Consider the following 12,062-nt stretch of genomic DNA (forward strand, 5'->3'; position numbering starts at 1 on the left):
GGATGAGATATCATATATGTTCGTCTTTAGACTGCTGATGATCAGTCAGTCCCTTTTCCCCCTTCCATTTCTCTGCTCTCTTTTCGCTAATAATCCCCCCATGCTTCCTCTTAGATATCCTATATGAGAGCTGTTACTTAATTTTTGATTTGTGCAGGCTGTTTCCCCGCAGTCGTGACTCTGGGTGTTTATACCGTGATTGCTCTTGACATTTTAATAAGAAACTTTCTTGTGCTGACCCCAAGGTGCCCACTGCTATGTGTTCTGCATCGCAAATAAAACACAACAGAAGCCTATGTGCAACTGTAGACATACAGACATCCACTGCAGTCTTCCCTTTCATATTCAGATTTGTTTTCTATCTTTTACTTCTCCGAGTTGCAGACAAGTTGAATCAGCAGAGTTTGCATGAATGAATGTTTGTACACATTATAATTGTATCGTATATTTTGACAATCCTTTGAGCATTCATCTGTCTCATTTTTGAACCATTCGCTAATCAAATGTTTGCAAGTTCGTCCCCTATGCATCAGTTTTTTTCTTTATCCATTTTACTTTTTTGTAAAATCCCACAAAATGCAAACATTTTCCCCCCTTAAAAAGCCCATTGTGCCAAATTTATGAGACGCTCACCTTTTAAGATCATGCTGCCCTCCCTCTTATCGGTGAGCATCACAGATATTCATCTGTCAAGTTTTGTTAAGCATATGCACAGTCTTCATTATTTCAGAGACTTTCTTGTTAGCCACTTGAGCATCAGGTGGGATTTACTTCTTGTTAATTGTATCTATTTTTCCTCTTTAAGTAGGAAGAGCAAAGAGATGAACAGAGCGACAGCTGTGATTGAGGGATAAAAAAAAAGCTTTACCTCAAATATGTCTGAAATTCTAAAAGAATTCTAGAGAAAAGCCAAACATTTCCATGACGTAATTTCCAATTTCTCTTTTATGAGCTTGTTCAACTTATCTTTTTGTGCAAAAAATGTATCTATACTTGGAATAAAAATGTTTTTGAATTCAGGAATGACCCTGCTCTCTTTTTAAAGGTGACTCTGCCATGATACAAGGGATTGATTTTAGACAAAAATGATTTTCGCAAATAGAATAAAGCAGCCTAGACCTGTTAAAATATATTAGTCAAGGTTGTGTGAAGATTGTCACCAAAACACCAAAAGATTATCATTTTGTTAACACCAGACATGGCCTTTCCCAAACTGTTGACACAAAGATACAGTTTTCTGAAACTTTTTTCCCATTAAGTTTTTCCTTGTTCGAGATTAACGCTCAAACAAAGAAAATAGTCCAACTGTATCCCCAGACTTTAAATCAGAGAGCAAACTTTTTAATCTTTCTTTGTGCCTGTCTGTCTGTGTATCTCTCATGACAACAGTCTTGGCTCGTCGCTGTGTTTCCTTTTTAACATATCTCGCCTGCCTCTACTTCCAGCCAGCATGCTAATGGAATTCTGGGAAAATGAAACGTATGGGCTCAAGTGAAGCTGAGGAAACAATAATAACACCCGTAACATTTCTCCAGAAGTCTCGCATATTAATATGTAAACAAAAACTCATTGCATTCAGAGCTCAAGCCGTCGGGGAGCTGCACGATTGGGAGACAAATAGCTGCCCTACTAACTTATAATGAGCAAAGCCGTTTGCTATCTATCGGAATCCCAGGTCTATTTCCTATAAGTGTTAGTGAAATACAGAGGGAGTGTTGGAGGAGAAATGGTGGGGGTGGAGCAAGGAGGGAGGCCAGATCTAAAAGATTGAAGATGGATTTCTGTGGGAGTGGTGTGTGGGCATTAGAATGCTGATGGTGCAGGAGAGACTGCGACTTGAGAAATCACTCGTCTGTATCATTTCTCCACTCAAGCCCACCGTCAGACTCACAAATGCTCATCAGTTTCACTGTTGGGAATTTGTGAGCATCTTGGGACCGAGACCTCCTGCACATACCCTATACATGTGCACCTGGATGTACCGTCAACTACAGCCTGTGACTCAACAATAACAACAAGAAGCTTTCTACACAGCAGATTTCTAAAATTGCCTTAAACCTTGTTTTACAAGGAAATAATAAACAAAATCATAAGCTACTTTCTATAAGATTTTCTTCAAACGAATCAGTGGGAGCCATTTTAACAGAGCTCAGCATACAGTGAACAGAGGAAGGATGAGTTTAACCTTTGATACACAGATGATGGAAATATCAGACCTGAAATAGCACAAAACGCAAGTTTATTTTTTCTGCTTTTGCCTGCTACTTATGGAAGTCAGTGATGAATGAAACTTTAGTCTGAGCTCATGTGGTGCAACTGAGCGACCCTCCCTTTGACACATGACAAAAAATAAGAGAAGAAGAGAAGTTCTTCACACACCTGCGCAACTCAGAGGCCCCCAACCCAAACACCTTATACTTGAAACGTTTTGTTGTGAGTGGCATGTGTGCAACGTATTGTGAGCGGCCACTGCGTGGCGCCAGAAAGCACCCATCAGGTTTACATCCTGTGGAAGTGCGCAATGTGGAGAACACACCCTGTAAATAAACAAATCAGATGATGTTTGCGTAATGAGACTGGCCTCCTGTGTCCAGGATGTGGCGCTCATATGTGGTGAAATTCTGTACTGTACTGAAAACTGCAGGAGGAGTTTGTTAAAGTACGAGGCGTGGAAATCACTAGAATCATCCAAAGATGGCCGACTGCCTGTTTGAATGAGGGTATGGGTCCTAGAGACTTTTTTGTGCAGCTCGTCATGATAAATACATCTACCAATTTTGGGTCAGGTAGGTCAATCCAGAGTGAGGGGCTCATCAAAAGGTGGCGCCGTGGAGCCATGTTTTGACGTACATTTCTCCACCCAATGAAAGATGGAAATTACACGCATTTCTGACGTGCTGTCCAAATCTCATGAGGTTGGCTGTGTGTTTAAGTCGGAGTCAAAATAATAATAACAACAAGGTAATCAGACCTTGATTAAAAAAAAAAGGCTTCAAACAGATCCTACATAGTAACACTGTACAATATATACACAATAATATTGTCTTTGTCCCTGTATCATAATTACAAAGACTCACATCACACCTGTTTCCTGGGCTGTAATTGCACGACCATCATGTGAGGATAGGTTTGTCAAAGGCAAGATTTCTATCTTCACTCTTCACACCAGATGACAGTAGAGCAAGGTTACACAAATGGACTGATGCAAGTCCTGTTCTCAGTGGAGATGAAAGATGCAATACTCACAATATACTTGGTGTGCACATCCTCAAATCAGTGATCCAGGAATATAGCATTCTGGATAAAGGAGTGCATACAGAGAGCGGAGGTGTCACACCGTGTACAGCATTTGCAGACCTGACGTGTCCACCAAACTGGCCAAATGCATTCTCTTCAAAAGCGATAGTGATGAATTATTTTCCCTCAGTAAGCTGCAATTCTCCATTGTTGTCCATCTCTCTGTGGACGAGCAATTAAGTTTGTAATTGCTGCAGGTTATTTCAGTGTGACTGACAGACTCACATGCCTTTTTTTTTTTCTTGGTTAACTGAATTTTGTCTTGTCATTCACAGCTGTTCATCTTCTTTACACTCTTTCTTGCAATTATAACACTTTAAATTCAGGAATATGGCAATAATGTTTGCTTTACATCTGATTATAACAGATGGCTTGAAAAGTTAAATAAATTTCCGTCATCCATGTTGTTAATTAAACAATTTGCACTTTAATGATGTTATTTGCATGCGGGGGAAAGGTGATAACTAAGGAAGGAGAGGGGAGACCATTTTGTCTGTCAGGCATACAATTTCTGCTCCTTCGTTTTGTATAGACCTTAATTGTGTATGATTCTGAACATCGCATCAGTTGTGCAGAGAATTACTAGAAATTATTGAGGGAGGCTTTGAGGCTAAAAGGTGCCCCCACCAAACAAACACAATGATTCTGCAGGTGTGGGAATTTTCTTCCCCATAGTCTATTCTTGTCTGCCTCAGTTCAGGTCTCATGTGAATAATTCCCTTCTTGTGGAAGATAAAGATCCTGTCTGCAGTGCTTCTAAACTGCTCCCTCTGGCATCTCATTGGGTATCCCAGTGAGAAGCGGGGGTCAGGGTCCATTCACTGTCTATAAAACAACCAATCCCCTGCCAGTTTGGTACAAAATGATTCCATAAACAAAGATATAAGTCGCAAAGTCTGCCAAAGTAAAAAGGTCTTGGGGGAGAAATTATACCTTATAAGCAATTTGCCCGCCGCCCATTGAGAGTCCTCTTTTTCTTCCTCCCTCTTGTTTTGTCTCTGTATCCACAATCCTCTCCTCTCAATATGACGCTTAAGCCCAATCCATTACAATGCTAACTGAGATGTAATTATTGTCAAATGTGATGCAGCCAAGTCACCTTCGTTTTTTATTAACAGCACGGCTCTCTGCTCTGTATTCTAGCTGAGAAAGGCGGTGATGGACCACATCTCTGACTCATTCCTAGAGACCAACGTCCCTCTGCTGGTGCTCATTGAAGCAGCAAAGAGCGGAAACGAGAAGGAGGTCAAGGAGTACGCCCAGGTGTTTCGCGAACATGCCAACAAGCTGGTGGAGGTCAGTCATGAATTATACATGAGGGTGGGGGAGGGTGGCCATATTCCCTCATATCTGTTCTTACGAATTAGAATCTCAGCCAGCACACAGAGTGGTTGCCTTTAATGAGTGAGCCCATCTTTCCTCACTAAATGGGGAGAGAGAAAATATAGTCCCATACATTTAACTGTGTGAAACATTGTTTTCTTCTTTTTAATCTGATAATGGTTAAAAAACCTTCAAAAGAACATCCTTGGTGGAAAATAATTAAAAAACAAGTATGTACTGAAAGGCAGCTGTGCAATTACTAAAAGATAAAAGAAAGAGACAATCCACAGACCTTTTCACAGCCTCACACACACACACACTCTCTTCCACCTTGAGTTCTGCCCACATCTCGTATGCACAGTCTTTCTTCTGCTGGTCAAATGCCACACAAAAAGCTTTTCTCCCAAAATGGCAGTGTTATAAATAATTTGCGATGTGGTAACTAAGCTCAATGAAGGATCATCTCATCTCTAGCCATGCTCTTATTTTTTACTGACATTTGAGGCTGAAATCACAAAACCACAAGTTGAGGCCTCAGTCATCATTGACTTTTATTACAATTGTAGATTAAGCAATCTATTACTTTGTCGCCAGTATTTTATTCCCAAATTGTTGCATGACCTCATTAAATGTTGAAAAACAGACTGTTAAATTTTGACTTTTTCAATCGTATGTAACTTGAACTATCTGAATTTGCCATGTGATACAGTTCCAAAAAATGCTCCACAATGAGAATATTGTGGGACGAGTGCAACAAATGCGACAAATGATGATCCTCTGTTTATGACAATTGGGGCCTTTGCAAAGCTATAAATAGGGCATGGGATAGTACATGCAATTACAGGCACTTATTATTTAGCTGTGTGAGGCCAAAGGCATCGAGGGCTTTTGTCGGTTCTTCAGGTTTGATTTACAGTTAATTAAGTTTCTATGAGAATGAGAAGCGTGACTCTGTTTTTCACTCCTAAAAAGGGGGAATTTAATAAATGTCAAAAATGTACAGCAAAAGCACATCAGAGCTTATATACTGCCATGAGCTGCATGGTAAATAAGCCAAAAAGTGTCACACGGCCTCAGTGCATATCGAAAATTTGAGCTGTATTCAAATTGTGAGAGGCTCCTACGCTTCTTAAAATAACCACTTCATTTGTGTGTCCCACTTTGGTCAAAAACTAAACCTGGAGTTACAAGCTGAAGCTAATTTAAAGCTCGAACTATATGTACTGATTTGGGGATTGTGTTTCAAAAGATGCAACATCACTACTCATTATTTTGGTATATTCTGTTTTATCAGGCTGTATGTTTGAAGCCAACTTCCTGGCAAAATTGTCAAAGTATATCTATTTTCAGATGAATGCATTCCATGAACTTAATGACTAGAACAACACAAAAAAAAAAATCTTGGTGGCATGTTTTTAGCGGGATGTTTTTATTTGGGTGATAGACGTATTGTGAGTCAAATAAGCAGTCGAAGCGATGCCACCCTGTGTGTAGAGCACTGCAGATGTTGTCCAAGCAAACCGTGACGTGGTAGGAAAGACTTGTATTCCGAACAGCTCTGACTCCTTTGTCAAAAGGTTTACACATTGGCCATCTCTTGTTGCCATGGGAGGATTGTTTCTTGGTCACCACCCCTGCAGTGGGGAAAAGTACTGTGATAAATTCCTTTGCCCTTTGATGGGAGTTGCCTTTTGTTCTCATGGCTCATTCAAAGGAGCCTTTAGAACCCTTTATATGCATCTCTCTTAACATACTGTTATTTAAAACAGCTCTGCTGCTTCCTTTGACATCGGCCCAGCAAATGAGTGATTTGCGTGCCCTTTCAGTCTGCTCCAGCTGTTTGCTGATGAGGGAGGATCTAACTGGTGCTGCACTCAAAAGCAGTCCTTTGCGTCTGACAATATTGGAAGTTTGTTTGAGCCAAGGACATTTTAGACAGATGCATCCTGTTCCTCTCATGTAGCGAAAACAGGGGGTTCGTTGCTTTCTTTTTGCCCTTTGCAAATTTTGGCTTATAGCTACATAAAGCCGGCAGCCCAGCGGCATAGAGGTTAGCACTGTTGCCTCACAATAAGAAGGTTTGCATGTTCTCCCCATGTTTGCCTGGATTAACTCCAGGTGCTCTGGGTGCTCCAGGTTTCCTCGTCCAAAGAGGTTAACTGGTGACTCTAAATTGTCTGTAGGTCTGAGTGTGAGTGTGATTGGTTGTTGGTCTCTGTCTGTCTCTGTGTGTTGGCCCCTTTGATGGACTGGTGACCTGTCTAGGGTGGCCCCCGCCCTTTTCCAGTGTGACCTGGGATTGGCTCCAGCAGCCCCCAAGATGTGGAAACAGATAAGTGGTAGAAGATGAATGAATGAATGAAGGATATGTAAAACATATGGCAACGGTGAGGTACAGAGCAGTTGTTTATATGCTAAGATAGTGTGTAAGCCCCGGTTTAAGCAGAAAACAGCTCATTGACTGTGCAAGGACTTATCTCAAGCTTGTGTGTTCGTATTGTATCAGCCAGAATGAACCTTCATAATTTGTGCTATTTGTGCGTAGTTGTGCTTAATAATACTCAGCAAAAGTGGGGAAGTGTCAATCAGCGGATATTTGGCTCGTGTTAACATTCGGTCGGTTCGCTCCACTCTGATTCACCCGCTGCATGATGGTAGGGTTGGTAGTAAACTTATTCCCTGAGCCAGTAGATGGCTTGAACAGGGTGAGGCATCTTTCAAAGGAGAGCTTGATGGTTCATGGGCAAAGCCAATGAAGATGCTGCCCTTTTGTGAGGCGCAGCTCCGTACTGTTAGATAAGTTCATCATACTGTAACTGGCTGAGCAGCACATATATGTGGTTATCACCTTGGCCCATGAACTGCTTCGTCAATTTGCTTTCATTACAGATCTTCAGCCATGACTGTAAAAACCATAGTTAGAGTCCTTTTGTGCAAGTGATGGAAATGAGTAATCAGTGTGGCTGGACATGAACTGAGCCCCCATGCATCGAAATTAAATTCTTTCAAACAAACCAATTAAAGGGAAATCACTATTACTAGGCAGTCTGCTCATTAGATTCTTTTAGTTTTAATATTGTCAGTTGTATTGAATTTGATGTTAGCATGTTAAATAGTGTTTTTATTCACGCAAATATGACAGTGCTCAACAGAGAGAACTGAATCATGAGAAGAAGAGAAGAATTGTAGATTCAGACAACAGCAACGCAACCTTACTATGGTTCCTATCTGCTGTACAGCATCTTGCCCTTTTGTTTGGGTGACAATGGACATTACTAGTCCACGCTAACTAGATACAGCTAGTTAGTACACTCAAGGCAATCATGTATACTCAGAAATATCATTGTCACTGCTGTCATTACAATTATTCGTGCCATCATAGATGCAGTCATCATCAGCACCACCATCATAATCCTCTGATATATTAGACTAATTAACATTGTGATCAAAGTCACCGCAGTCATCTCTCTTGATGCCTGGATGAGCTGTCTTAAGCCATTAGCTTAGAGTTCGGGCATGATCAACATCAGGGCAAAAAAATGTCCGTCTCCATTTTGTTTCCTTTTGGCTCAACAGTATACTGATCATCTCCTTCTATCCACCCTTTGTTCTCTGCCCACCGTCAGATCACCCTGAAGGGTCTGCTAATCAAATCAAACTCATTAAGCCATCTTGACCAGCAACCGGAAACCAGTCATTATTAAGATGTGTATATCATTGGCTTAATCGCCTCTAATGGCTCTGTGAAATGAATGCAGCAGTCTTACCATCGTCAGGGAAATCTTCTCTGTGATTCCCAAATCGAATTTTGCATAACTGTTCTTCAGGTCTTTTTTATTTAGCTGTGTAAGCAAATAGCCACACATTCAGTACACATAAAGCAGTCTATGTGTGAATTCACAGTTCAGCCTTTCGTGTGTACACCAATACAAGAAGCTGCATTTACTCGAAACGTCACCCCATCGAACAAGAAGTCACTTTGGCAGGCAAAGACTGCACAATTCTTTATTTTTTCTCTTTATGATGTGTCACTTCTGACACTGTTTTCTTCCTTGCTAATAAGGATATCTTAACTGAACTCCACGCAGAGGCTGGCTCACTGGAGCTCTCTATGCATACAGAAAACGTAGTAAGAAGTATGGGAGGTAAGAGATCAGAGCAGAGTTGGTTATTCCTCTTGAGTTTTAGAGGTAAAACTGTGGTTTTCCTTGTATTATCGCTCTATTAACACAGGATTGTACTAATTAACTCCCAGGACTGACTTTAATGAGAGGTATCTAATCCTAACTCAGCAGAAGTAACTCTCCTTTTTATAACAAGAGCCCCCCTTTGACAGGTTTCTCTGTGGTAGCTGCTAATTCCCTCTCAAAGGGAAAATATTTCTCATCTCAGATTAAAGATCTGTCTCTGTATCATTTCATATTTCAAATTGGAAACTTAAAATGTTGAGGCTCATCTTAGTCCCATGTTTTTAAGTAAGTCCATCAGAAGTTTTATGTATCAGAGCACGTGACAATATTTCAAGTTTGTGCCTGCTATTAATAGAGACATTATTCTTTTATCCCCAGACAAATGATAGTTGAATCATGTGCTACAAGAATATCTTATTCACTTCTGTTAAACGGCGAAGGCTCAACATGTCTTCATCTTTTTATTTTATTGTAATTATACACGTGTTGAGCCACATCCACCATTATTACATATTATCTCACACGGAAGCTATGACACGAAACATTACAGCACAGCATGTCCCCACATCACATCGCTTTCCCATAAATCAATTAAAAAAAAAAGAAAAATTAAGCGTAAAAATCCAGACTTCTCATCCAAGACGGTGAACTTCTCATCACACCCCATTTCATCATCGCCACGTGCTCACATCTGAAGCAGAGTGGAGCTGAAAGTCCACTGACCATCACAACGCGGGTTCATGTGCACGGATGAGTGACAGTGCTCGTCTGCTGCTGCAGTCCATCACCTCTGCATACAATTAGTTTGACAGAGTGCAGATGTTCGTAGGATGTGGGGATTGGTCAGAAGTGGCTTACGTAATTATTGCCCCATTTTGGGTTATACAATAGATTTTTTTTTTTTTTTTACGTTTTCCACTAAGAAAAAACGTGAGCACCCCAAATTCTATTGTGGTTTATATTTACAGTATCTAAAATCTCCATGCTAATTTTTAAATCTGCTGTTAGACCTGATGGTCCAATAAAGTGCTGATAAGCAGACGGAGCTGGCTTTGGTTGGTGAGTTATCACAGACAGTGAGTGTCTCGCTGTCTGTCTCTCATTTTTGCTTTGTTTTGTTTTGTTCTTTAATGTGTTGTAATGGATGTGCTGCTCTATCTTCATCACTGCCAGAGCTACACTTTATTTTCTACCCTGTCTACCTTATTCTGTTCATTCCTTTATGTTTACCACCATTCAGAACAGATGTAACAAAATTCTCCAGTTTTTGCTTCCTTATATCTGGCTTTCGATGCTGCAGCCTCAGCTCTTTCTGCCCACACTGTTATGCTGTTGTTAATTCAAACACAAGATGAATATCCAATCTTTTGAAGTTACCATAGTTCCTCTTTATTGCCACTGCGGCGAGATGGTATTCGTGCCAGCAGTTCTTGGACATCTAAAGGACGTTACGCTCCATCACTATTCTAATGTCAGAATGAGGCTTTCCTCTGACCTTGACTCCACGTTGAAGCATTTCTCTTGAACAGCTGTGCTTTTATGAAGGTCACTCTGAATATCTCTTGATCTCTAATGTGGCCGTATCTCTGCAATGCTTTTTCTAATCAGGAGCAGAACAGCCCGATGGATAGACGAGTCTTTAATGTGTGTGCAGTGTACACTGATTGGTGCGGCTGCTTGTCTCCTACTGCAGTTATGCTTTTGCATGTTGTTTGGATTAAAATTAACCCGCATTTATTTATTTGTGAGTCCCTGCACCCTACTTGGCAGTCTTTCACTAATGCTTCTTATAATTTACTTGTTTTTCTGAATGCTTTAAGTTTTTTGTTTTTCTTTTAAACTAATGCTGCAGTAGCATCTTAATCCACTGTGTCACAAATGCACTCTCCATACATTCTGTAGCCACATTAAGTTGGGCTGTTCATTCTACTTTCATCAGTTCATTAGCTTTTCGTACTCAGGATTTACAGCAGTGACCTTACCATGGACATGAGCAGCGTCAAGGGGAAAGACATACCTTCTGTGATTATGCATAATCAATACGGAGTTGAATGTAACCAATACTGAATTGGCCTTCAGGGCTCAGCGACATGAGACGGACTGCAGCAGTAAATATTATTCTGGGGGCCACTGCATTAAGCACTTTACTGGACAGTTACCCGGAAAGTGGATGGATCGCTGTTGGAGCATTTATCCTCTCTTTTTCATACAAAGATATTGGCCTCAGAGGAAATCTGCCTTTGGAAGATGAAGTCACAAAAGTGCATTGAAAGATACATCATACCCACTTAATCCCCTTCAGGTGTTTCGCTTTTGGAGTTATTTTCAGCTCATTGCCAAAAGAATGCCAGGAAGAAAGAAAATAATGCAGAAATGCAAACATTGTCACGCTACCAATTGCTATTATTTGGATTTTTGCAGCAAAGCCAGAGTGAGTACAAATTGTTTCACATTATGTTCATAAAACAGTAAAGCCCCAATTCTATCCATTTCATTATGAGTTTGGTTCATTTAAACCATTTAGACTATTGAGTTCGAACATTGGAACTTACACCAAATACAGGCGAATAGTGGAACAGTTTAAACCGGCATCTTTTTACACAATATCCGTGTAAATCATGTTAAACTACATAAAAGCATTTGGTTAGCCAAAGAAATATTTTGAGTCAGTATTCAATTATTGAAAATGGCATCCATCCAAATTCCATTCAACTGTTCTCTTTTAAATGGAGTTTCAATCACGTCACTCACAATGAACCACAGCTATCCAAGAGATGCACTAACAGGTGTCTCATTGAATTTAGCTTTATATGAGAAATAATAAGGTCTTTTCCTAAAGCCCTTTTTATTTTAGTTGTTACTTGTGAATGCTTTGTGTTTGACAAAGACCCTGGTCACGTCATCTCGTCACTTTTATTGAACTGGCCAGTCACGTTACAGAAGATGAGAGTTAATGTTGTTGTTTATCATGAAGAAACTGAAAGAAAAGCTCAAATTAACACAACAAAGCGAGATACTTTGATGGGTGCACACTGGGTGGATGCTGTCTGTGTGTAACTGTGTGTGTTTGTGTGTATATATGTTTCTGTACTATGCCTATGTCTCCCCCTGGGATTTTGGCAAAAAGAAGTCCTAAACAAGCAGCCAGCTGACACTAGAAGACACTACAGTGCCTGAAAAAGCCTCTGAGTGATTTCTTTTTTTCAGGTACTTGTTCCTTATGCCTTTCAGCACTTTCCTGCCCATCAAAGG

General features: G+C 40.4%; 1 protein-coding gene across 1 annotated transcript in view; it reads left to right on the forward strand.

Annotated features, from left to right (window-relative positions):
- Positions 1-12,062, forward strand: part of ctnna2 (catenin (cadherin-associated protein), alpha 2) — a 265,719-nt gene that overhangs the window by 193,076 nt on the left and 60,581 nt on the right. Inside the window, exon 9 of the mRNA XM_029497289.1 lies at positions 4,441-4,593. Within this exon, the coding sequence (XP_029353149.1) occupies positions 4,441-4,593 (153 nt within the window). The remainder of the gene's footprint in view (positions 1-4,440; positions 4,594-12,062) is intronic.

This window comes from Echeneis naucrates, chromosome 1 (genome assembly GCF_900963305.1).
Source record: "Echeneis naucrates chromosome 1, fEcheNa1.1, whole genome shotgun sequence".
Taxonomy (NCBI): domain Eukaryota; kingdom Metazoa; phylum Chordata; class Actinopteri; order Carangiformes; family Echeneidae; genus Echeneis; species Echeneis naucrates.